The sequence below is a fragment of the Camellia sinensis genome, chromosome 8 (assembly GCF_055761805.1).
Source record: "Camellia sinensis isolate YWXY chromosome 8, ASM5576180v1, whole genome shotgun sequence".
Lineage (NCBI taxonomy): Eukaryota > Viridiplantae > Streptophyta > Magnoliopsida > Ericales > Theaceae > Camellia > Camellia sinensis.
In genome coordinates this window covers 177,560,036-177,587,735 of record NC_138968.1, presented here as the reverse complement: position 1 = coordinate 177,587,735, position 27,700 = coordinate 177,560,036, and the positions used below count along the sequence as shown (strand labels likewise).

Genomic DNA, 27,700 nt, shown 5'->3' with positions numbered 1-27,700 from the left:
CGGTAAGTCTAAACCGAGCTAACTTTTAGCAAGGTTTAGACCGAGCTAACCATGCTGCGCCATAATCCGGTATAAGTTTTAGTATGGTGACCGAGCTAACCTCCTTGGGACCGGAGTAACTTTAAACCTCTTCAAGACCGGAGTAACTTTATGCCCTTTTTACTTAGCCCTTCGTACTGAGACCCATAACGGCCCAGCTCGGCCCAATTTTTATAAAAATTACCCTCTCATTTGGAATGAGCCAAAAGTGATGGTCACGTGGTATTCTTCTTCATCAGGAAGCCAAATTCCTTATTCAAGTTTGGTTTTTATTAGATTAGATTAGATTAGATTAGATTTGAGGAAGCGAAGATTAATTATGTTATATAATCTATATATATATATAGAGAGAGAGAGAGAGAGTAATGGTAGAATTAGATGTAACAAAGAAAAAGAGTATGGCAGTATTACGGGTTATGAAGCTAGGAACACTAGCCATTAGAACTATCTCCAAACCCATCGCTGCTAGGCTCAAAACAGATGCTGGTTTGCACCCAAGTTTCGTCAATTTATCATCAACCTCGCCCAGGTCTTCTCTCTCTCTCTCTCTCTCTCTCTCTCTCTCTCTCTCTCTCTATATATATATATATATATATGTTTGGATTGGGATTTTGGTTCTTGGGATCGATTGTTTTTGGTTGGTTTTGCGTACATGGAACTTGGTTTTATTTTTTTAGACTGATTATATTTGGAAATCAATGTAACTAGTTCGATTAATAGGTGTATGGAAATAAAAGCTTCTCTGTGTTTGTTTTTTTTTTTTTAAAAAAAGTTAAATATGTAAGAGCAATAGAATAGTAGCCTATATCGGGTCCAATGGAAATAAATGGACAGAAAAAGAGGACGACGAAATCAGAATAACTCAAGAACTCATTCTTGATTAGAAAAAGCTGTGTAACTATTTTAAGTAGTATTTGAAAATGAAGTCGAAGATACAGATTTAAACTTGCGTGATGTGAATCACAATCAAAATAAATTTGTTACACATTTTATTTTCGGAATATTTTTTCTGAATTTATAATATTATTGTTCTTAATTTTGATTTTTTTAAAAATGCATGCATGCTTGTTAAAAAGCAATAATAGTATAAAAACATTTACAAGAAGGTGGTTGAGATGTTTTGCATTGCAGGCAAACCATCGTTTCTCAACCATGGTACAAAGGCACATTTATGGATATTCAACCGGGCTTGAGATCCGACCTCTGAATGAAGGAAGAGCCGTTGAAGCTGCCTCCAATATTCTTGGGGAATTGCTTGTGTTCTCGGTCAGTCTCTCTCACCCAACAGCACCATACATAACCCCATATTATTTCCCACACAATAATTCCTTCTATTAATTTGTTCCATCACCAAACCTAAAAATTATATATATATAAACTTTAAGATTTGCACTGACCAAAACCAGCTATTAAGTTGACACGTAAGTTGCAGGACTGGCTTTGATATGAGGTGCAAAGAAACTCCAGAGCTGAAGCTAGGAAGGAGGAACTCCAGAGGCAAGAACTCGAGGTAACCACTTACATGAAATTTAGTTACACTTTCAATTATTAATAATAATTATTACCCTTCTTTTAATTTTTTAATTTTTTATAAAAGTTTGTTGGGGTTTTTGGCTGGCTGTGTATAGGCCCTGAAGAAAAGAAATGAGGATTTAACGAAAGAGGTGGGATGTTTGAAGCTCAATCTGGAAGAAGTGGAGCGCCTTGCCAAGGGAAGAAGTTTCCTCGACATGCTTAGAAGTTTCGGATTTCCCACCCAAACCCAGCAACACTAACAAAGACCCCACTCCTAATTTGGTTTTTCTATGCCCACAAAGAAATTAGTGAACCTTTTAGTTTTGGAACTTGTAGATTGATGATTTTGATTCCTTCCCAATCCCAACCCAAATCAAAAGAATTTTTGACTGGCAGAAAGGACCTAATAGTCATCTATCACTCACCACTCACCGTGTTCAGTTAATATAGGGCAAGGATTATGGAGCAGTAAAATTTCACAGGCACGATAGTTAACTGCTTCATGAAACAACAAAAGAAGAGACTGAGAATTTACAGATTGCCAATTAAAATTTTAAAAGTTCATTTCACAAAAATCCCACTCAGTTTCCTATACAAGATGATCATACTTATTGTACGGGGAGGATTGGCAAATGGAGCCTCCAGTCTCCAATCCAAATAACAAAAATGAAAAAAAGGCGGGTTAAAGTTTGTTTCATGATTCTACCTGTGAACTATATCAGTTTGGGCTCATGGATTTGTCTATATTCAATCAAGTTCCAGAACAACTTTACCAGGAATGCGCCTTTTATCTTTGGCTTCATGAGCCTCCCTCACCTGTGTAATGGGAAATGTCTTCTCCACAGGAATTTTCAACTTCCCGACCTCAGAGAGCCGACGAATCTGAGCCAAACCTTCAGCATCAGCCCTCATATAAGTCCACCAATATTCTGCACCATTAAGTAAAAGAAATATATTGGTCCAATTGACAACTAGAGGAAATATCGTTGCCTATAGAGAGGAAGTCTTGGACAGCTAAAGGAATTGTAAAAGCATTTCCACGCATACACAGCAGGAAAATAACTAAAATGGAACAAATTACAGGAGACGATCAGGAACATTTGTTTCACTTTCTGGAACTCAAAACAGAGAAAAACAAACAAAAACAATCCTATACAGACAACAAAGTTTCATAGCCAAGTGATACAGGAGAACAAGAAGCTGCATCATAAAACAGAGTCATCCAGGTTGGGTCAAATCACATTGTGAATTGATCTTGTTAGGTTTGGAGAATGGAGTGCCATGAAACACCAAATTTTGACAAGAGTCGTAATTGTAAGAGCTTACTCATAGGAAAAAAAATTTGACATGTTACTCATACAACAGCTTTTTTCTCCTTTTGGAGGTAATCCAAATTGCAGGAACTTTAAGACACAAAAAGGGTATTCTCAGACAACCTGCTAGCAGAAATTCGCATGAAAGTAAAAAAAGTCGCTGGCTTCTGGCACTAACAGCAAACTGTGAAAATTTTACTCAAAACAAACATCCACCATCTCAAGTTTCAGGTTTTCAGCTTCAAGTTTCTCCTTCCAATGAATCTTAGGGTCACAACCTCACAATTTAGAACAACGGTCACTAACATCCAATTTCCACCAAATAACCTGATCAAATTACGAAGCTATAAAGAGGTTTTCCTGTACCTATTCCGTGAGAATATCGGTATTGAATCTGTTTCTTCAGCAAAATAGCAGAAGCAATAGGGAGCCCTACAGCCAGCCCATATCTGTCAGTCAGTGATGCCGCCTCCCCCTACAGGAAAAGACAGCCAAAATTATTGAAATGTCAATGTGCATCTGAAGATTCCATATTAGTGAAAAAAGCAAGTAAAGTAGTTAAAGTTTCCATCTCTCACTTGCAACGTCATATAGTGTCCACCTCTCCTCAAAAGATTGATGCCTGTCCTTTCTGTCTCCAGTACACCAATTGTGTCCAAAACAGCATCAAATTGCCCTTTTAGTGCTGATTCAATGTCCTATAAATAAAAAATTAAAAAAGAAAATGGTTAACTCTATGGGGGGAAATTTAAATATTATACCCAACCCAAAGATTAGAATGGAAAACAGGCACGCTATACAATCATCAAAATCTCCAACAACTGGCAATGGAACAAATGAGATGCGCTCTTTATTGATCATCACCTGAGTAGTATAGTCCACAGCCTGCTCAGCTCCAGCTGCCATAGCCCGATCTATACTTTCACTTCCACATGTAGTTGAAACATGGCACTCTGCAGCTACTGCAAGCTGAATTGCTGCAAAACCGACAGCTCCTCCTCCACCAACCACCAACACCCTTTGTCTGTAGAGACGGGATTGAAAATGCAATCATGAGAAAATACCCAAAAAATCTTGCACAATCCACACAGATATTATCGAACACTGAACACAACAACGCCATGAAACATTTTGGAATGACAACATGCTTTATCACCAAACTGGGAGGGGGCAGGGGGCAGGGGGCAGGGGAAGGATTATAGCAATCAAAAGCATATTCATTGGTATGACAATCTGGAGAACCATATTGTAATTGACTCAGTGTCTTCTAATTCTCTATTTTTATTGTTGACAAACTGTTAACTAAGATCAATGTGTCATCATTAATAAAATTTCAGAACAATATTTTAGTTTTATAACAACTTAACAAGCAACAAATGAACATCTAATCAAAATAGTCATTCATTTGGCTCCAAATAAATGAAGATAATATGACTACACTATGGCTTTCAAAGAAAATTAAAATATCTCTCGTTATTAGAATGAGATGATGAGGGATCTCACAAAACGTTTCTCTTTCATAGCTCTATTTTTTTGGGTGAATACTCTTTCGTAACTCCATAATGATATAAACTAAGATGACTCCAAGGAATACCAGATAGGTCATGGCTTGTCTTCCCAAATGCAGAGGGAAAGCATCTAGAAGTGGAACTTCTAAATACCTATAAAATACTTGTGATATTATTGATATAAACATACTCAGTAAATATTATGAACACCTATATATTTCACCAAAATTTACACTCCAAAACAAAATGTTACTTCAGAATTACAAGCAGACCCTTGGGTTATCCTAGCAGTACTTTTCAAAGCCCTCCATGCAGTCAGAGCAGCAAACGGAATGGCACTTGCTTCCTGCATGGTCACAATAATTGATAAAAGGTCCATGAAATTGCAATTTATAATCAAATGCATCTGAATAACACTTGACAGGTAAAATGGTAAACTAAATAAATGATATAATAATGAGAAAACCAGATCATACAAGTAGGTGAAAAGGCCAGGAAAGGTAAGTACTCTAAAGACATACCACATGTGAGATTGATACTGGTTTTGCAGTAAGTTCATCTTCTGAAAGAATTGCATAGTCTGTATAAGTACCCCGTACAGCAGTTGGATGCAGTGCACCAAACACTTCCTGCCCAACACTCAGAGATCGGACAGAAGCTCCAATAGCTGCAACTTCACCGCTAACATCACGACCCAAAATGAGTGGCAAAAGTGGTTCAAATAAGGAACGACCATAGCCTGATCGCATCTGGAAATATTAAAATTTGTAATATTGGATAAATACAAACTCCGATACGTGATTCATACAACAAAACAAAATGTAACAGATTTACATTCCCAAAGATAAAGCACAGTACCCAAGGATTAAGCACGAGCAAAATTCTAGAGAACATCACCATGCTAGAAAACTAGGTTTTTCTTACATAGAATCTTATCAAACAAATGATTAATATGGAGTTCAGATGCTTCAAGCAATATTCTTCTGCTATTGGATCCATCCAATTGCATTAAAATAAGTCGCATCATGCTTAGGTCACTGATCAAATTTCAAACATGATTCTTTCCATAAGACATTCATACATCAGCATGAGCAACGCCAGTATTCTCACCTAAAATTGAATAAATAAAAAGCGAGTTTGATTCCGATAGTATCTTCCGACTTCCAAAAACAAGATAAATTAACCAATCCAACCCAGAGTTAACTCCACTATTTTTTTTCACATAGCACTTTCAAAGCAAGTGGTACTTGTTAAAATACATTCTCATAAATTTAACCACCAACAACATTCCATCAAGAGAGAAACACTTTACTTCCATCATCATATATATTCTGTTACATCTCCAAGTTGGTGTGTGTCGCTTAATCTAATTTCATGCAAAAGGTCAAATTGATATTTAATTCAATCTCATCTTATCTTACTCTTTGCTGCTGCATTATATTTATAATGATCCACTAAAGAAAATATATATCTGCTTGACACTCCATTTGGATGAGCATAAAAAGGACAGAAACGAAAAATCTAAACATTAAATACTAAGAGCATCTCCAATCCTTCATATTTTCCTTCATCAAATTTAAATTTGATAAAAAAAAAGTAGTAAAAAACCATCTCCAATCCTTTCATCAAATGTTCATCAAATCAAAGAAAAGTCATTTTTTTTCTTCAAATTGAAAACTCATCAAATTTGAATTTGTTGAAAATTTAAAAAGATGAAGCATTAGAGATGATTTTTTTTTCATCAATTTGATGAAAAGAAAAATTTGGGATAAGAGGGGAATTTTTAAAAAATATTTTGATGAAAATTTAATAAAAGGATTGGAGTAGTTCATATCAAATCAAGCTTTTAACTCAAATTTGGATTCAAATTTGATGAAAAAATTGGTGAAAGATTGGAGATGCTCTAAGTAACTAATATATAATTTATAACTAAGGCCTTCACTTCTAAAAATGAAAACACCAAACCTATCAAATTCCATAATTTTCCAAGTAATGGGACAATAAACCTCGCACTACTTAGCTGAGCTGGACAAATTCAGCAGAATTCAATTAAAATTCCATTAATTCCGAACATATCAAGTTCCATTTTCAAATGCCAATTCCATCAAATTCAGTCTAATCCCTCCCATTCCCAACACACTGTTCGATCTCTCATCAATATTTAATGCATCAGCAACCAAACCAGACATGAAAGTGAATAAAAAGTGATCAATTTAAACAAAAACGCATTAGGAACTTACACTTGTATCGAGAGGATTAACGGAGACGGCACGAGCGCGAACAAGCACCTCATTGGGCTTGAGATCAGGAACGTTGGCATCATCACGGAGCTCAAGGACTTCAGGCCCACCGAACCGCGGCAAAAGCACGGCTCTGCAGCTAGTAACAATACACCTAAACCCTAGCTTCTTCGAAGACGACGGCGAACAAAGCCACCGCCCGGAATCGGCACCTCCAATTGCTGCATTTCTCAACCCATTGAATCTCAATAACAACCGCATCGTCAACGAGCAGAAATACAAGTCCTGAGGTTCCGAATCAGAAACTTGAAAGCATGCCGAGAACTAGGCCAAGTGGTGAGTGTTAGGGTTTCGTAGTCTAATTCAGTTGTTGGAGAGAGAGAGAGAGAGAGAGAGAGACGAGGGGACGCGTATGTAATTGTAACCACAGAGGAGAGTTGGGCGTAGAGGGGAGTCGCGTGGACGCATTTTGTGTCTTCAGTTTTTATAGCCGTCCGTGTTGGTTGATCTGGGCACGAGGTTGTGCTCATAATGTTGTATTAAATGTTAAAAATATGATAATTTATAATTAATGAAAAATATTATCACGTGACGCACTGAACTAATTAATAATTTTTTCTCTTACGGGTGATGATTGAGACTCTCTCCAATCATTATTCCTACCACCCCACAGACACATGACGGACGGTGATTGGAGGAGAAGGAATAAAAAAAAAAAAAAAAAAAAAGAAAAAATAGCCAATCAAGTGAAGAGAGGGTCAAGGAGGTGAGAAAAAAAAAGGATCCAAGTCATTATTGTATAACTTAATTTTAAAGTAAATAATTTGATTATTATAATTAAAAATAAAATAATTAAAAAAATAAAATTATAATAAAAATGCAAGAGTGTTGCTTATAATTAATCTAAAAACTACTTATTACAAAATGTGAGAGAAATATCTTTCACTTTTACTTTTCAATTATTAACATTTAACTTATAATAAACTATTATAACTATTATACTGTGTATCTGGTATTAGAAATCCTAAATATTTATAAATTATAACATCTCGAATCAAAAGTAAGTCCATATGGTTGTAATATCCGAAATAACGGGAGTACATACCACTATTAGACAATAAAACAATTTATTTAGCAATTAAGTGAATGGCTTGCTTTATCGAATTATTCAGACAGGAAGCCCACAAAATGGGTTCATTTTATATTGCAAATTTTCTCATTAAAAAACAATCCACTGGAAATTTTGCAAATGTTTTCCAGGTTGACTCTTCTTTTGTGGAAATTGTTTGCACACTTTGCCTTGGAAACAACTTTTCATTTGTAATTCGGAAAACCGTAGAGTGCAAAGGAGTCAAGAGTGTCCTAAGGTTGTCATCAGAGCTTTCTCATGACCATTAGCCATCTCGCACCCATAAAAAAATAAATAATTAATTAATTAAAAAAAAAACACACACACACACACACTAAAATCCTGTCGAACATCATTAACAATTTCTCATTTCATTTAGAAGTTGGCTCTGCTACTGCAAGATCAGTTTCCTTGTGTTCCCCTGCCTTCCTGATTTTCCCAGCAGCCAAGCAAAGGCATAGATCCATTGCCTCTTGCAGTGAAAGCAAATAAAATAAAATAAAAGAACAAAGCTAAAAATCTTCTTTTGTTTTCTGGTCATTTTCTTCCCAATCCCATGTCCTAGTGGTAACTCAACCATATGGATCTCTTAAAAGGGTTTCAGAAGATGCCACTGAGTTCTCAATACAGGATTGCAATCTTTCGGCACAAGTTGTCCTGTCTCAAATCCCTCAAGACTTCTTGTCTCAAAACACTTACAACCAGTGGATTATGTAAAAATCTCGCTCAAAATTCTCACATGATTCGATATACTGTAAGGGTTTTGAGACAAAGGAACAACAAAATAATTGGAAACACAAGATTCTTGGCCCAAACCTTTTCTCTTGACTCTTTCCTATAACTTGTAATCCAGCAGACCCTAAGGGAGAACCCTTACTCAGTTGTAGTGAGCTGGGTTGAAAAACACTATTTTGCTGTTGAAAGGACAGCACCAAAACTGGAAAATTTACCCACCATCTAGAGAGAAGAAATTTGAACTAAATTTAAACTAACTTTGAACTAGAAATTTAATCTAAAGTTCAAATAACAATCCACAAGAAAGTTACAAACGACGTCAAACTACCCACGCCTATCCTAGCGACATATTTTGACCAGAGCCACCGGTGATGGTGTTTGTGGCAACATCACTTGTCAAAGTAACATTAGATGGTTGGACAACTGAAGTTCCCACATTACCAGCAGTGCTAACCTCAGAATTTTTTGGTTGCAGAACTCTAGTTTCCGTGGGTACAGGAGGGGGAATTTTAGTTTCCGTAGGTACAGGGGGAACTTTAGTTTCCACATTACCATGAGAAGCAGGGGGAACCATTGCTGCACCCTCTGCATGTACCTCTACTTTTTGCTGCTTTTGTGGTGGTGTTTCAATTGGAGGATAAACCCTCAAAGTGTTGCCCGTATGAGGATCACCGCCCTTCTGCTGGTTCACGGACCCTGATTCGTTTATGGCATGAAGTTGCTGCAACCTGTAATCAGTTTCTGGTCTACGGCAAACCTTTCTCAGAGGCACAATTTCCTGAAGGAAAAATTAAGAACCAAATAAATGTTAGCCAACGTGAATCACCTAAATATAAGCACCATTACATGCAGTAAATTAAATAGGTCTAAACAGTAAGCTAGAATGTCTTTTAATGCGTGTATGTTGCATCTGATGCAAAATTGAAAGCACATAAAAAATCATGCCTGAAAAAGCTGTGTAATGTTGAAGTAGAACACAAATGAAAGACGCCTTCTTTTCCTTTTTCAATGAAGGGTTTAAAAAAAGGAATTGTTCCAGGTAAAAGCTTGCGAATGAATGAGAATGTGCAAAGTGCTGTTGCAAAAAATAATGCGGAAGAAAACCCATTTCAATTATAATCGAGAACAACAAAACATCACTTCATTAAGGCATGAAAAACTATGCACCCTGGCCATCCCCCACTTCTGCTGATTTTGCTTGTAGTAATTTAAGTTGCTCAATGAAAACCCATGTTTCTGTCATCCAACTGATTGAAGAAAGCTACTTTAAAGTCTATACAGACAACTAGTCAGGTGCCACATTCATCTAGAAGAAACTACTTAACAAAAAAACAAAAAAAATTTTTTTTTTGATAATTAACTACTTAACAAAGTTTTCAAGAGACAATGTCAACTGGAAGTTGTTTCCATGACATTTGCCCATGGCACCATACTCACTCACCGCAGCAGTTACTGTTTGAAATCATTTATCCCAACTGAACCTTTTCTCTGAGAAATAGTAACCCAAAAATCACAATGAGAAAGAAAAAGATATCTTGATCCACTACAATAAATGAACTCTAAAATGCTAAAGTATCTTAAAAAGTTTGTAAGAAGAAAACAGACATGTTATCTTACAACAGCCGCTCCCACTTTGACAAACAATAAGAAAAGCAAAAGATGTTACCAGCCAATTAGCTGAATCAACCCCAGATTATACTCGTATAGTAAACAACATTAAGTAAAGAGCATGAGCACATTCAATTGTATACCTCAGACTGATCGTGATCATAGCGCACCAAGAACCTACAACGGCAACCTCTTACATCATGTCTCCGTCTCTGTGCATCAAGAACATGAGCATCAAAGTAAAGAGCTTGCTCTTTGCCTTCCTGAAAAAATTATAAAAAACCTTCAGAAGAGGATTATGACGACCTGATTTAACTTCTTAAGTTGAGATACATGACTATTCCATGGTATTATTATAAAAACATTCACACCTGAAAACAGAGTATGAGGTCTCCTGGAAGAACTGCAACACATTCTGATGCTTCGCATGGAAGAGACCGTTGTCTGACATGCCTGCGAACATTAACCCATTCATCTTCCTCTGGTCCAAAACCAGCAAACCGAACTAGAACATCCTGAATGGCCAGCAGAATTTGAGCCATAATGTTAGAAAAAAAGGCTAGCAAAGAAACAAGAGCAAGTCATAAATGAACCAGAGTATGTAACAAACATTCAAGGAAAAAGACTACTGTTGTTTAAGGGTAGGTATCAGATTTTGCCTATCAACAGTACACCATTTGAGGACAATTCAGTAACAAACACTTTGCTCCATTCATTATACTACATAGAGCATACACATCAGGTGGAATCTGATAGTTCATGAAGGGTCTAACAAGTATGCCACTGGATGAAGTGGCCATGAAGTGTCAGTTTGGTGTGGCTCTTTACAATACTTGCACAGAATTTATTGTGCATCCTTAAGAATAAAATAATGTGACGTAACGTAACAGTTGCACAAAATAATTGACGACAACAATCCGGACAACTAAGAAATAAAATGAATTAGTAGGATTCAACTCTTCCGTGTTAGTTGTAACAATTTATGTAAGTTGTAACAATTTATATTAATATGTAAAGGGGAAATCATTTTCAAGAATTACCGGATCACCCGTCTCAAGAGATCTATGAGATAGAAACGTTGCAACATCATACCTGAGGAAGGGAACACAAAATTAATTATATCAAACAAAGACTAATGTTATCAGAAAGGATGTCAGCAGCCATCAACTAATCAGCACCCTGAAGCCAGAAGTTCTAAAAGTTAAAAGCCAGAATACTAACCATGCACCATCCCTGGCAGATTTAGCTTCAAACTCCAACTGAGAATTATCTGAAACAGTCCTTCCTGCACTTTGAACTGCAGAACAAGACAATAAGGAAAAACAAATTGTAAGAAATAATGTATAGAGAAAGAGAGAGAATAAATTGTATGTATTATTATTGATTGATGTAATGTTATATCAATTACAATGATTCATGATTCCTATATATAGAAGAGGGTGAGTGTGTAGTAGGTAAGGAGTAGGTGAAGTGGAGGTGGTAGTGGTGTAGTGGGTTAGGTTTAGTGGAGTAGGTGAGGTGGTAGTGGTGTAGTGGGTTAGGTTTAGTAGAGTAGGTTTAAGTGGGTGAAGTAGGTGGAGAGTAGGTGGATTTTAACAGCCCCCCGCAAACTCAAGGGGGATAGGAACTAACCAACTTGAGTTTGGAGAGAGTAACAAAATAAGAAAATACATAAAAAATAAAAGAGGATAGGTGACACTGTATGGTCGTGTCAGACCATTGGTGAAGACACTGGATGGTGGTGTCATAACGTTGTAGAGGACACTGTATGGGGGTGTCATAACGTTGTAGAGGACACTGTATGGTGGTGTCATAACGGTGTAGAGGACACTGGATGGCGGTGTCAGACCGATGTAGAAGACAGTTTATGGGGTCATGTCGGACCGTTGTAGCAGATAATGCTGTGACAGTTGTTGTGACAGTTTACGGAGTCTTGCTGGACCCTTGTAGAAACTAACCGGAATCAATGTCGGGACAGTTTACAGAGTCTTGTCGGACCCATAAAGGAGCTAACCGGAATCAATGTCGGGACAGTTTACAGAGTCTTGTCGGACCCATAAAGGAGCTAACCGGAATCAATGTCAGGACAGTTTACAGAGTCTTGTCGGACCCATGAAGGAGCTAACCGGAATCAATGTCGGGACAGTTTACAGAGTCTTGCCGGACCCTTAAAAAGTCGCACCCTCAAAAGGTGTGCCCAATCCATAAAAAGGCGTGCCATCAAAAAGCGTGCCCAATTCATAAAAAGATGTGCCATCAAAAGGCGCGCCCACTTCATCAAAAGACGTGCCCGACAGGAAGCGTCGAGCCATCAAAAGGGGCGCCTGACACGCGACGATGCACGTGATTGACAGAGCGCGTGTCGGCCTCGTCGTCTCTGTCTTTATAAACCAAAGCGAAGTCTGAGGCTTGGAAGCATAACAAACCAGTTGAAACCTCTTCGTTCTCTGTAACATTCTGTAACTAACCCTTCTCTGAAACACTCAGCAACCCAAAAATATGGCTTCTTCTTCCCGTTCAGCTACCCAGAACATAGCCTCTTCTTCCCGTGGTCTGCTCACTCTCTTTCCCGACCTCAACGAGTCAACAAGAGAGATAACTGGTGCGGTGGCCTGTGAACCTCAACCAAACACCTCTGGTTTTGCTCCGTTGAACTTTCCGATGCGGTCAGTGGAGCAAAAAATGGCAGTGCAAACGGATATTGAAGCTAATCAGTATACATTGAAGTCCTGTGTTGAAACTATGACTGCGGTGACAAACTTGTCGAACCGGCTGCAGAGTAGGGCAAATGAGGTGCAGCAGTTAAACTCCCAGCTGGCTCTGCTCCAACGCATGTATAAGGATGCGCGAGCAGAGATAAGTGTGCTAAAGGCGGAAAATAAGGAGCTGAAGCGGAAGGCCACCGTTATGTTCCGATTTGGAGGTCCGCCATATGCTGTAGTGGAGGAGCAGGGTGGAGTGATCGTGCCCAGTGGAGTGGGAAACACGGAGGCAACACCGTCAAGGGCCGCCCAGGACGGAGGCAAGAAGAAAAGACCGGCGGAATAGGCGAAAAAGTGAGATCGGTGGGTGGCCGTCTGCAGAAAAGAAAACAAATCTTGTGGTTGTTTTTTTTTTTTTTTTTTTTTTTTTTTTTTGGTGTAAAATGGTGATCGGGGTGAGCCCCAACATGAATAAAATAAGGGAAGGTTTGGTGTGCAAATTTGTATTGTTTTTTTTTTTTTTTTTAAATATATATATATATATATTCTATATATTCTAGTGGGATGAATGATGAGTTGTATGAAACGATGGGAACAAGTCCATGTGGGTTAGGGAATGGCGATGATAATGTGTTGTGGGTGGTGGAAAAAGTAAAGTGAGAGAGAGACACATTGTAACAGATTAACATAGTTTATCTTAGGTTTACCGGCACATTCCTTTTCTGAAGATATGCATTCCAGCTCAAACCACTTCAAATAATTCACAAATCTCATCATCACCTCACGTGATAAGAAGACAAATTTGCAGCTGTAACACTGCCCAACGTGGGTGAACAGTTGGTTGATAAAAGTCCTTTGGTGAAGTGATGGCGAATCATCCTCACTCTTGAGCCCCTCCATTACACCAACTTTGGTACCGTTTACCTTGGAAGGGGCTTGTGCATTGGCCTTAACCTGCAAACCCCCAGTGGCAGCAGATTTTGATTTAATCCCTCGTGCATCCACATTTGCTGGAGGTCCTCCAAGCTTGCTGGATGTCTTGGCACCAGAATCGGGTGGAGGAGATGCAACTGGAAAAAATGCAGAAGTAGCGGCGGTAGCAACCATTATGAAAAATCTATCACCAAGCTGAGAAGAATCTGGAAGAGCACGGTAGAAAACGTCAGAAATTGGATGTTTTGGTGGCAGATTCGAAGCTGTCTGAGTGCGGAAAAGCAGTTGAGAATTGCGTGATTAGTGAAGGTCGTTTGGTGGAGAACGGTGAATCAGAGACAACGTCTGCGAAACAGAGTGCATCTCCGACTTCAAATGTGACAAACGAGCCTGAGGTGGCTCAGAAATGCCCTAAGTTAGGCATGACTTCTGTGCGTGGAAGGAGGAGAGATATGGAAGACGCTGTGGCCATTCACCCCTTGCTTTGCCGCCGGAGTAGTCAGAATCCGGCGGATTTGCACTTTTTCAGCGTTTACGACGGCCACGGTTGCTCACATGTGGCGATGAAGTGCAAAGATCGATTGCACGAGATAGTGAGAGACGAGCTCGAAAGCCACGAAGAAGATTCGTGGAAGAAAATGATGGAGCGAAGTTTCTCTTCTTGCAGAGTTACGGCTGTGGAGAGTGGAAGGTATGTGTAGAAAATTCCAGCGGGCAGCAAAGGCAAAGGTGTCGGCCGGCTGCCCGCCGGTGAGAAAGAAATACAGGCTTAAATCTTATCGCTCTGATACCATGTAAGAAATAATGTATAGAGAAAGAGAGAGAATAAATTGTATGTATTATTATTGATTGATGTAATGTTATATCAATTACAATGATTCATAATTCCTATATATAGAAGAGGGTGAGTGTGTAGTAGGTAAGGAGTAGGTGAAGTGGAGGTGGTAGTGGTGTAGTGGGTTAGGTTTAGTGGAGTAGGTGAGGTGGTAGTGGTGTAGTGGGTTAGGTTTAGTGGAGTAGGTTTAAGTGGGTGAAGTAGGTGGAGAGTAGGTGGATTTTAACACAAATAAAGCAAGATACGAAGAAAAACATAAAAAGGATGTCTTCTGAAATAGAAACTAAGACTCATAAATCAGTAAAGAGCAAGAGGACAGGCAGAATGTCTTGCACCAAGAAGTCGATTATATTTTAGGCAGACTGCTTTGCACCAAGGAGTAAGTGGACCCATACATTTAACTGTTGTTAAGAGTTATTTTATATTCCTCACTGCAGTGGCACAGAAAAATGCTGGAACCAGAGAAGCTGGCTATGTAAAACTTACCCACTTTGAGTTTCATTTATCAAATTTGTCTCATCAATTCCTAAAGATTAACCAATCCCTGGAGTTAAGAGCAAGCTGTTAACTCACAAAATGATGGCAGGTTGCTATAAGTCATGGTTCCATGATTTTCATGATTTGGTTTAGTTCCAAATTTTATGAAACTGTAAGTAGCAGTTTGGTCCTTGACTTCCAACTAAACCGAACCATGTTCACCCCTAGCAAACAACCAACTTCATTGAAGCAAGGGCAAGGACGGGTTCACAAACTTCTTTAGTTATATGTTTTAAGTTGAGTCTCTATTCTCTCTAGTTCTGAGAGATTGTTTGAGGATTTTTTTTTTTAGTGATTAAGAGCTCTAAAACTAGAGCTCTAATTTGAGCTCTAGTGATGTGGCATAGGGGGAAAAAAAAAAAAAAACACACACACACACACACACAAACAAGCAAGCATAACATCACATCACATGGTGGGAGCTCCAAAATTAGAGTTCTCAATCATTTTTGTTTTGTTTTTTTTTTCCCTAGCCTCTCTAGCTGTGGGAGTTTTATTTTAAGGTTAAGAGTGTTTTCTCCCCTCCTGCATGGGTGTTGCATTTGGGCATGTCTTAAGCTTTTTTCTATGCCTAGTGGCCCAAGCCATTCATGCTGTGAGTGGATTCTCTTAGGCTAGATTTGTGTACTACAATATAATTTTTTTTTTTTGGGATATCTCAAGGTGTCCAGACCAACTTACGCGCATCTCGACCAATTCCTGGGGACCAATCCCACCGTCCACTAACGGGGGCCTCAATTAAAGTTAGAGCAAAGCTCCGCATGGACCGGCCCAACACAAAGATTGATAGCACCTATGAGGTTTCGAACTTGAGACCTACAGAGGAGCAATCTCCTAAGTCCCAAACTGTGATACCCCTGTCCCGTAATATGTTAATTGGTCCTTAACCTAAGTATGATTATGTGTTTAATATGATTTTGTGTGCCATTATATGAAAATATGTGATTTTGAATTTCTATCTGTTCACCGTAAGAATATCTATTTGATTGTCTGCTTTGAAAATTAAATTGAAGGCCTTATCGGCCACAGAACCCGGAATTGATTACGTCATTGTGATTAGTGTGATTTTTAGAGCCTACGGTGAAATTTAATTGAAAACTGATTCGGACCAAATTAAGTTGATTAAATTATTGAATTAGTGCCTAATTATTTATTATTATTAAATTAAGTTAGTGGGAATTGTTGTAAAAGGGGCACCACACCTCAATTCTCCTATTTTGTTGCATCTTGGCTGATTTTTGACTCTAAGAGTAAAGAGAGGGTCGGCTAGAGAGGGTAAGAGGAGAAAAGTTGTGTTTGGCTCAAGTTTGTGGAGAATTGGAAGATTAAACCCAAGATTTTGCTATATATTGGGAGAATTAAGCTCCTAGGTAAGTATCTCATGGGTTCTAGATTGTAATTTTGTGTGTTCAAGCTAATTGGGTAATCAATAGTAAGTTTGACATGAAATTGGGTTAGTTTTGTTGAATTAAAGGTCAATGTATGTATGCATGTGTGTAGTTGTCTTGAATTTGTATATTTGGACTTGAATTACATGACTCATGTTGAATATTAGTTGAAATCCATGTGTTGACCATCTTTTCATCATATGGGATGAGAATGAGAGTTATATGTCACATGCATGTACAATCTATGGGAGTAGAAGCTTTGAATGCATGAAGTTGCTATGTTAATAATGAATTTGGTGGAGAATGAGCCATGCATGGGTTTGATTTATGAAATTGAGCTTAAAAATATTGTAATCTAGTGTTTGTACCATGTTAGTACACATATACATGAAGTTTGAGTCAAAATCATACATTTGGAGCCTTTGAATTTGAAGTTGAAGCTCAAGAACATATTCTGGATTTTCCAGAAATTTGAAGTCCGCTCGCCGCTCGAGCATGAATTTCGTGCTCCTAGTATTTTTGCAGACATGGATTTCCGCTCGAGGGGGAAAAGTCCACGCTCGAGCGGGGAGCTATGTAGACAGACCTTCAGCTCAAGCGTCCGAGTTCACGCTCGAGCGTAAAAATGATGCATCCAGCACTTTTTGCAGACATGGCATCCGCTCGAGCGGGGTAATTTCACGCTCAAGCGGGGAGCCACGAAGAGAGGCATTCCGCTCGAGCGCTAGACTTCAAGCTCGAGCATAATTTTGACGCTCCCAATACTTTTGCAGGCCTCAAGGGTCCGCTCGAGCAGGAAAGTTCACGTTCGAGCGGAGACCCTGTTTTCTGAAATTTTATTTATGCATTCTGAGTTCCGTTTTCTGTTCTCTTTCACTTCTAAGTACTCTTAGGCATGCATTGAGCATTGTAATTAAATTAAAGAGATAAGAATAAAGCCTAAAGAGAAAAATGTGAATTTAAGAACAGATTGAATTGTTGGTAACCATTTTGTATTCATGGACTGTGTAGGGTCGAACTCCAGGGCAAACCAATCAACCGATCACTGTGAGTAACATCGATATTTTGAAGTTTGTCAATTGTCCAATTGCTTATTTCTCTACCAGTTTGCTAGTTTGAATTATGGACAACCGATTGACATAAATGATTGGGCCGAAAGCCGTTTTGACATAAATAAATGGGCCAAAGGCCGTTTTGACATGAATGGATGGGGCGAAGGCCGTTTTGACATGAATAGATGGGCCAAAGGCCGTTTTGACGTGAATGGATGGGCCGAAGGCCGTTTTGACATGAATGGATGGGCCAAAGGCCGTCTTGACATGAATGGATGGGTCAAAGGCCGTTTTGACACAAATGAGTGGGCCAGAGGCCATTTGACAGGAATGAAAGATAAATTGGCCAAAGGCCAGTACATTTGAAACCACAGTCACTTGACTTAAATTGCGTATATAAATGTTAAATAAAAATGTGAATTAGGTCCAAGGCCGTTCGGAGTATGTTGTTATACATATTGTTTGTATCTTCATATTTGATATTATTCACTGGGCTATCGCTCACGCTCATTCATGTGTTTGTAGGTGAGCCAAGAGAGGTCTAGACCTAGCCCCAGTGAAGTTTGTGTGGAACAACCAAGTTTTGGAGAGTCAGCCCTAGTGTCTCATGCACGAGACCTGTCTTCGCCTTTCTGCTATGTTATTTTATTTTTGTCATGTTGGCGAGGACTTTACATATGTCTGTATATAGTTGTCATGGGTAGACTTAGTTTTTAGATGATCCTGTTTGTACAGAACTTATGCTACTGCATTTCTGTTGTGAGTTATTAATGTATGTGTTTGGTTGTATGGATGTGCCATGTAAGCACAGCTCTATGGACAAAGTTTTGAACTGCTTCCGTTCGGCCCCCAATATCTCTGTTAAAAATACATTTGTTTTGGTTTGAGGCCGTAGGTAATCTCATGATTACTGGCCGGTCATGTCCTTAACCTACGGGGGCGGGTTTGGGTCATGACACAAACCTACACTACTAAGCCATCCCTTGGGATACTACAATATTGTCTCCAAGTTAACTGTTCAAACTAGAAAAAATATTGTAGCTATAAAAGAGAATATATATGAAATGCCTTGCACAAATAAAGACTGCGAAGTAACAATGTAGTAGCCACGTTTTTATTTATTTTTGGATAACTACGTAGTGGGCATATTGGCAACACAACCATCAAAGGTGTGATCACAACATTTAAATAAATACGAAATCACAAAGGTAATTGAGTATCCAAAGTACGGTTCATTATGTAGCAACATCAATCCCGGATACAAACTAGAAGCAGAATTACTGCAGTAAATATAGGTGAAGGAACAGTTACACATTGAATAGTTTTAAGAAGATAAATGTGCCAAAACTCAAGAAGCTGGAATAGTTTTAAGCATACCTGAAGGAACAGTTACAGATTGAGGGGCTTGAGAGACATTTCTCACGACAGTTGACTCATCCCGAGGCATAGGCAACACACTTAACTTCCCAGGAGTCTTAGCTGCTTTCGCCCTGATAGCATACCGCCTATTCTGGAACCAATTCCACACCTACACAAAAATCTAGATTAGCTAAAGATTCTTGGTAAGTCATCAACATGCAGTAAAGGAGAAATATTTTACTTGCTTCATTTGAACTACAATCTTTCCTGACCGTTCCTCTGAAGCGCTGTAACCAAAGAAAACCACATCATGACCTGACTTATGACACTAACAAGGCAAGCAATAAGTTTCCAATTGTTTGAATTATTAAATTAATCCACATTAACTACATACCTGAACTTATCTGCAAGAGCTACAAGGACTTCACGTGCTGGCATCTGAGTCTTATGTTCTTGCAGAATAGCTTCCATCTCCACAACCTTAAGAAAGAGACAATAATGACTTAAATCATAGAAAGCAATTAACACATGCACTAAACAAATACCCATATTCCAAATAGAGAGGTTGTATTGGAATGCATTCCAAATTATGTATGAACAACTTCTCCCATATTTTTGAAAGAAGATGCAGTGGCACACAACTGTTCACATAACACATTAGAGTTTGTGGGTTGTTGAAAATCATTTTACTCATATCCATATAAAATTCTGTGGACTAGCAAAAGAATAAAGCCCAAAAACGTAACAGATCCAAACTAACCACCAGAAGCTTCTGTCAGCTTGAAAATTTCATAATCTAGACAAGATCATAATCCCAAAAGAAAAAATGTAGAGGCAAAACTATTACAGCCTTCTGGTTGTCCTAGAAATCTGAATTAATTTGAAAATTTTAAAAATTAGTTCATATACAAATTGGATAATTATCAGCGTTTGCCTTTAAAAACAAAACAAGCTAACTTTGTCTATTAAACTAAAAATGTAGTAATCCTTCCTAAACACAAAAAATTACCTAATCTTATATAAGGAGATTCAATATCTGCCCTTTGTGAAGCTTACACAAATTTGAATTAAATTATTTATAAAGTCGCATATTTTAAATTTGTTGAATTAAAAACGGAAAATTTCATGTGACAGTCAACTTTTCATTTTTTATTTTTTTTTTTGGTAACGTGGGTATCAGGGCTTTGCCCAACTAGTCCCCACTCCCCAGTACATACAATCACCCATCCCCCACATACCGGATAATTACCGAGCACAAGCCGGGCAAGTGGCCTAAATGAGTCAAAACGCTTCATGGGGGTGGATCAATTGTTAGTGAATGACTAAAACATATAGAATCACATATAGATCTCCGGTGTGCATCTCCGGGGTTCAAAGATGTTGAAGAAACACAAAACTCTCCAATAAAATAAAACAAAATAAATAAACATAAAAAAACAAAATAACTACGATTAACGTTAATCACATAACAACATGGTCCTGGGCGCGAAAATTCGAAGATTTTGGTTTCAACTTTTGAAGAAAAGCAAATCTCAATCTTTCCAACGAATATCAACAACAAATACACGATTATGGAAATTAAGAACAAAATTGAGCGAACATTTGGATGAATTTTCACATTTATGCAGAAACAAAGAGAAGAAAGCAGAGATAGAGAGAAGTTAAAAACCTCATTTGGGTTGAAGCGGAAGGCTGGGCCACCGTTACTCGGTGGTCTCCCCATCGATTCCTCTTCCTGAAGCCTCGATCAATTCCAACTCTGTGAGAGAGAGAGAGCTGAAAACTGTGGAGTTTGGGGAAGAGAGAGAGAGAGAGAGAGAGAGAGGGGTTGGGCTTCGGCTCAAACCTTGTGGAATCGGAAGCTTCAAAGTTTTAAGGGGCGTTTGGTACTTTCGATTTTCTGTTCCAAACTATTTTAAGATAATTTTCTTATATTTAATAATAAAGTTTAGTAATTCTTTCAATATTGATTTATAAATTACCTTTTGTCGTGCTTTTTTTTTTTCACTATGAGATAGACTCCTTATCGTATTTTATTTCTTCATATTTTTTCATACTCTTTTTATATGACGTTAATTCTAAACTAGGACGGATGATTTGAATCGTTTATTTTATAAATTATCACAATAAATATTATTCGTATAAAAAATTAATTTCATTGAATAATTATAAATATATGAATAAATAGTATTTTATTTTAAAAAATAAATAGTTTAAATTTATAATTACATTTGTCATTCGTTTTATAAATAAAATGTGATTTTTTTTTTCTTATGTTTATAAATATATGATGAAATTTATTTTTTATATGGATGATCTATGCGTTTAGAATTCAACCTCACAAGGCATGATTCTTAAAATTATTATACATAATAAATTTATCACAAAGGTATCAGAAGACAATAATAATTTGTCATTATAGGTGTGGGAGCCGAATAATGGCAAAATCAGAAGGTGCGTACCTTAGAAGACTGATATTAATCGGCTGTATCCTACGAGAATGGGAAGCCGAACATAATATATGTGCCGAATAGGTGTAAATCCTTAGAGCCGAATAAGAGAAAGGACAATGATTAAAAAGTAAACCCTGACCCCAAGGATCAAAAGGAACAGGTATAAATACAAGAACAATGGATTGAGAAAGGTATGTAAGAATCACTTCACTTAACTTAGTAAACAAGCTATCCTAAGTGTCTGAACTGACTTGTCCGTCGGAATGCTAATTCCGACACCCCCGACCGGAGTGTTTGTATCTTTTCAGGTGACTAGCTGAAAATCACTAGCACACAATAGGTATTCATCAGAAAATATATTATAGTGTAATTTAAAAATAACAATGATATTCACACATGTAAGTTATTTTTGAATCTTAAAATTTATAAATAAAATAATGTAAAGAAAAAATTAAGAAGAAATATAAAATAAATTTTATTAGAAAAATATCGAAAATGTATAAAGTGGGGAAAAAATTCAAATTCATGGCAAGACTTTGTCCTCTCATAATTTTAAAATTCTCAATTTTTTAAAAATTAAATATCACAATTTCTTTAATATAAAATTACATAAATTATTTTAGTAACGGTTTGGAAGCACAGTTTTCTTACGTCCCTTTAGTTTTGGCTTTTAAGTGCTAATTACACAGGCCTCCCATAAAATTTCTAATTACACAGACCTCTCATAAAATTTATGACAAATACATGAATCTCTTTAAATGTATTGAGTAGTGTAGAAAGCCGAATCACAGCTCGGAACATTGGTATTTGTTTACCGACCACTCCCCACCATGGATTTGAAACACCAGCATCTCTAAACAATATCTAAAAATAAACAAGTAAAATGAAAACTCTGAAAAAGAAGTAAGTTCAGCACTCAATCGTCTCAAACCGTTCCCATAAACAACATATTAATTTATAAAAACTGAGTTTCAGAAATATGATCAATACAACTAGTACTCAAACACGGATTGATGTATTGCCAACTTAAAATACAACACACGACCACATAAAAGCAATATTAGGTCGATTTCACCAGATACCATGTCCTTAAAATGCCAACATCGTTACAGATACACGTCTGGCAAATAGTTCGAAACATTTATATACTCCCATGTTGGCCTCGAAGGAAAACATTGACTTCTGCTCTTTTTCACCCAAGGGTGAAACCAGAACTTCTGCACATCTGCACTACCCTCCTAAGCGCCATCATCTTCTTCAACAGCGTTGACCCGTTCACATTCATCGATCCATTCACTATATCTGTAAACCATGCAAGTAATGATGGTTAAACAACTACCAAAAAGGGGGGAAATGTAACACTGCAAGTTATGTCAGATAAACAACTACCAAAAAGGGTAAAAATGTAACAAATAAAGATTAACTTACATGTCTATAGGTTCAGTCAAAGCTGCAAACAAAAAATAAGTAAGGTCAGTTCACACCAAAAAGCACGACAGAATCATACAAACAAAAGCATGCAAAAGTTGCATGATATTGACATCTCAAACCACACAGAAAAAACATACGCATACGTGTGTGTGTGTGTGTGTGTGTGTGTGTGTGTGTGTGTGTGTAGAGAGCGATCAAAATACAGCATCAGTGTGTCCCAGGGGTATAAAAAATGCCCAGGAAACAGAAAAAAAAAAAAAAACCAAAAAAATTTAAATTAGTCCAGGGAACAACAAAATAGAACTTCGACAATAATCAGCTGCATTAAACAACTAGATTTGGATCAGACAATAGATTCTCTAAATTCCTAAAGTTCTATTTTTGATCCTCTTTTTCTATAAAAGCAAGTTATATGTTGTTTAATCAAATACCCATGCCATATATTAGCCAGCACCCATCAAATCATAACTTTTGATACTCAATCCATGTGCTGAAGGTGACTGCAAAAACTAATTTGCCCTAACATCTGGACTTGGACATGCAACTAATTTATCAATAGGACCTGTAGGTAAATAAATAAGTCTACTTAGTATGACTGATTGATAAGTGTGCCCCTGAATATTAACCAGTGCAGCCGCTTAAAGCATAAAAGATTTGATTTTTTTTTTTAAATATCTATATGTAGTTTTTGTTCCTGAGAGACCTGATGAAGATGGTAACAGAAATTCCTAGAACATGACATCATTTGAATAGATTTATCAGATACAAATCACATATTGTTAACCTATACTTTTCAATAAATGTCACATAAATTTATTTCATGTACCTCTTTTGTCTAAGGAAAAATTCATCACCCTCAAACCATACCGAACTCCACAACCTCAAAACTCGTGATTTAACGACCTCCCATTTTAATCCTTAGTTCCTAAGTTGTCAAAGCTAGCCACAACCACTAGCAGACTAGTGCGAAATTGATGACTTATTAAAATTGGAAACAGTCAAATCCATCATTTTTGTCCCCAAAAAAAATAATACTTCAACCATTTCTTCTCCCTAAATCATGTCTGAAATTTGAAATCTTATTCTCTAAGTTAGAATTCCACCACTAAAAATTGGATGGAAATCCTGACCCCACCATATCCCAGAGTACATACTACAGCACTTTCAAAGCATTCTTTTTTCTTTTATGGTCCAAGTCATTTCCAACAACTCAAAACTCAGTCCTTGAAGTAATGTATACCTGTCACAGTCATGCTAAAGCTCTCTTGGCAAATCCCGCATGTAGCCTCACCAATCAAGTTCTTCATATCACTGTAAACACATAAATTCTCATGTTTCAGTACAAAAAACAATAGCATAAATATTGCACATAAAAAATATAAAAAAGAAGTGAACTTTGATAATCTTAAGCTGCATCAACTCATTTTACTACTATATTAAATCCCAAAACGCAAATAAGAGACGATTGAGACATCATAAAAATTTGAGGTACAATAATCCTCACTCATTGCCAAGTAAACATAACACACTCCAAACCATGCACAACAGTGATCACAAGGCAAATTCTTTAATAAACACTTACATACGGCATTCCACGCTGCTTCCATGATTACAAAAGGGGCAGCTGAAAACAGTGTCAAGCTTATCCATTCTTTTCTTTGGGGGTGGCTTAGCCCTTGATTTCCTTTTGCCCATCTTTCAACTCACTCTTTTCCTTCAGTATGATCAAAAACTCATCAGTTCATCTGTTAAATCATAAATTATGCAGATGATGGAAATGTTTAAAATCCTACCCCACCATCCATATGATTAAATAAATGAAGCAATATATAGTGAGAAACAGTATTTGATTCTTTTGGCTGTTCATCCAAGGAGGTGAAAGCATAAAAAATGAGTTTGCTAATGAAGATTACAGATTCAGTCAAGAGTCATGTTTATTTTGGCCAATTCATCTTCCCATATGCTAGTTTCAACAACTCTCATTCTTTACATTTCTTCCTAGCTACTTGGCTTGTAGTAGGTATCCGGTCATTGCTTTAGGTACCAACCGACAGTATGGTTTTCAACCAATCTGTAGTTGATGTTCATCTTTATCACACTTCTTTGTATTCCAAGAAAATTATATCATTAAAAAATGGAGGACTTCTTCCCTTTTCAAGGTCACTTCTGTTGTTTATTTCGGTTTGTGTAGTTCACTGTTTAAAAGCAGTAGGAAGTATCTCTCTTCAAAAGCAGTTGCATCTTTCCCGCTGTACAAGCTTCTCACTCTAAAAGATCATTTCTAAAGAACATTTAACAAGTGACAATATCCAACGCTGAATCATAAATCGAATAGAAGTTACATCACATTCACGTTAAAAAGACTTCCACCAAAATATTCCTTACTGATTGTGGAATAAAGTCATTCACATTTTATTTATAGTGGATAAACATAAAACAGAAACTCATGCTATTATGAAAACATGAATTACAAGTAAAATTTCCCAAGTCACGTTAAGAGTTCAAACAGTATTAACACGTACATATGCTTATATGTACCGCTAGATACCCAGATACATTTTTATAAGGCACTACTAACTCCTAAAAACGGGCATTCACCTCTACATGACTCTGGATAGTCTTATTGCAAATTAATTTTAACATCGAAATCACTTTCTAAAGTTATCAAACACATCAGAAGTTACTATCCCACTTATAATAATAATAATAATAATAAAATAAATAAATAAATAAGTAATACCCAATACATCAGGCTATCAGGGTAGGGTACAAAGGTTGATTCACGTGACTTAAACTCGCGCTACAAGCCTACAAGGGTGGAGGTGGTGAGCACTTGCCATCGCAGTAGGTCCAATTTTCTTTTAAGGACTAAAGAGGCATACCATACTTCAACAATTTAAAGCAATCATCCACCTTTCGATAAGTAAACTTTACTTTTTTATGAACAAAAAGGTTCAAGACCTCGCTACCAAATACTACATAGATTTCTCAAAACGCAATTCCACTATGCTTAAAATCCTGATTTTAATTTAAATATATACCCTAACAAAAGCAGAATGATCATGAAACTCGAATCCTACAACCTCAGAACAGCAAATAACAAATTCAGGAAAACCCTAACAACCAAAACACATCACAGAAACTCGAAAGATAACAAGTACCAAGACAAAAACCCTAAATAACGAAGAACAAGTCCGAAATCGCATGTACAACTCTTGATTTTCATCGATTATAATAAAAGACACAACATAGATTACGAACCCTAAACATATAATGATGAAAAAGGGAAAGATAAAATAAAAAAATTAATACCAGCATATCGCAATGTTACCTAACGATTCGCAATTCGCAACCCGAGAGGTTTCGCTGAGAGATAGAGAACGAAAGGCTTTAGGAAGAGAGGATAGTGGGATATTTATGGAGGGCAATTATCTGCTAGTTTTGACTTGAGACCCGCGTTGATGATCCTAGTCTAGCCATTAATAATCTATATAATGAAGCAGGGTTGTTTTTGAATTTTCCTTACACATATTTGTTTTTAGTAAGAAATTTGGACGGTTTAAATTTATTTAAATTATAAAATAATGATTAAGGTATACTTTTTTAAAAAATATTTTATATATATTTTTTTTATTTTTCCGTTTCTTTCTCTTATTTTTTTTTTCTTTTCTCACTTATTCTTTTATAATCTATGATCCCATATCTCTTTTTATTTTTTTATTTTTATTTATTTTCTCTCATTTTTATTTTTTTCTTTTTGTTTATTTTTTTTATTTTTTCCTTTTTGTTTGCATATTTTTATTCATATTATATGAAAAATCCTGCAATCTCAGAATAAGGAGCCAGATTTTACTGTGTAGTGGAGATTATATTAATGAATTTTTTAGTCCACAAATTAAATGAATTTGAACAATTAATTAATATTTTTAAATATATTGATTACCTGATAGATTTCACAAATATAGACCTCATATGAATCTTCAACATCTATATAATAAAGCATGATTGTTTTTAAATTTATTCTATATACATTTGTCCTACTATGACATTTGAATAGCTCAAATCTATTCAAATTATAAAACAGTGACTGAGATATATTTTTCAAAAAATATCCTATATGTACATTTTCTATTTTCTCTCTTCTCTCTCTTACTTTTTTCTTTTCTCACCCATCTTTCTATAATCTCGTGATCCCACCTTCCTCTTTCTTTTCTTTTTATTTTTTTTATTTTCTCCCATTTTTATTTTTCTCTCTATTTGATTTTTTTTTCACCTTTTTGTTCACATATTTTTATTCATATTATATGAAAAATTTTGCGATCCCAGAATTAGGAGTTAGATTTTATTGTGTGTAGTATAGATTGTATTAATGAATTTTTTGGTCCACGAATTAAATGAATTTAAACAATTAATTATTATTTTTAAATATATTGAATACCTGATAGACTTCGTACATTTAGACCTCATATGAATGTTCAACATATTTTAATAAAGCATGATGGTTTTTGGATCTTCCACATATTTTTGTCCTATTGAGACATTTTTATGGCTTAGATCTGTTCAAATTATAAAATAATGACTGAGATATATTTTTCAAAAAATGTTCTACATATACATTTTCTATTTCCCTTCTTCTCTATCTCTCATGATCCCATAATCCCACATTCCTTTCTCTTTTCTTTTATTTATTTATTTATTTATTTATTTATTTTCTTCTTTTTATTCAATATAGTTTACACATATTTTCATATAATGTATGTATGCCCATAATACACTAGGACATTACTGGTATACATACAATTTTCACTTAAGAGAAGATGTATTGACCAACACCTAGTCAACTAGCCAATTTGCTTTTGTTTAAACATGTATTTTGAAAGAAATACATCTAAGTCAATTTTCACTTAATATTTCCAAAATTAA

General features: G+C 36.5%; 3 protein-coding genes across 4 annotated transcripts; all 3 read right to left on the bottom strand.

Moving 5' to 3' along the window:
• Positions 1 to 2,075: 2,075 nt before the first annotated feature.
• LOC114279242 (GroES-like zinc-binding alcohol dehydrogenase family protein) lies at positions 2,076 to 9,257 on the bottom strand. The gene is made up of 7 exons (XM_028221466.2): positions 6,616 to 9,257; positions 4,897 to 5,124; positions 4,648 to 4,721; positions 3,732 to 3,891; positions 3,446 to 3,565; positions 3,234 to 3,342; positions 2,076 to 2,483 (listed from the first exon to the last, which is right to left on the bottom strand). The coding sequence occupies exons 1-7, from the start codon at positions 6,874 to 6,876 to the stop codon at positions 2,302 to 2,304; spliced, it is 1,134 nt and encodes a 377-aa protein (XP_028077267.2). The 5' UTR covers positions 6,877 to 9,257; the 3' UTR covers positions 2,076 to 2,301.
• On the bottom strand, positions 8,716 to 20,824 carry LOC114279243 (protein SAWADEE HOMEODOMAIN HOMOLOG 2). The gene is made up of 9 exons (XM_028221467.2): positions 20,563 to 20,824; positions 19,288 to 19,373; positions 19,135 to 19,180; positions 18,912 to 19,062; positions 11,309 to 11,384; positions 11,128 to 11,179; positions 10,459 to 10,602; positions 10,231 to 10,350; positions 8,716 to 9,257 (listed from the first exon to the last, which is right to left on the bottom strand). Exons 1-9 carry the CDS (start codon positions 20,614 to 20,616, stop codon positions 8,814 to 8,816), a joined length of 1,173 nt encoding a protein of 390 aa, XP_028077268.1. The 5' UTR covers positions 20,617 to 20,824; the 3' UTR covers positions 8,716 to 8,813.
• A 1,461-nt stretch (positions 20,825 to 22,285) lies between these two features.
• Positions 22,286 to 26,367, bottom strand: LOC114279245 (transcription elongation factor 1 homolog). 2 transcript variants are annotated; one of them, XM_028221469.2, is made up of 5 exons: positions 26,109 to 26,367; positions 24,360 to 24,491; positions 24,018 to 24,088; positions 22,775 to 22,796; positions 22,286 to 22,648 (listed from the first exon to the last, which is right to left on the bottom strand). In XM_028221469.2, exons 2-5 carry the CDS (start codon positions 24,470 to 24,472, stop codon positions 22,585 to 22,587), a joined length of 270 nt encoding a protein of 89 aa, XP_028077270.1. In that variant the 5' UTR covers positions 24,473 to 24,491; positions 26,109 to 26,367; the 3' UTR covers positions 22,286 to 22,584. The 2 variants fall into 2 exon arrangements, with proteins under 2 accessions (XP_028077270.1, XP_028077271.1); XM_028221470.2 differs by having other exon boundaries at positions 26,090 to 26,310.
• Positions 26,368 to 27,700: the final 1,333 nt, after the last annotated feature.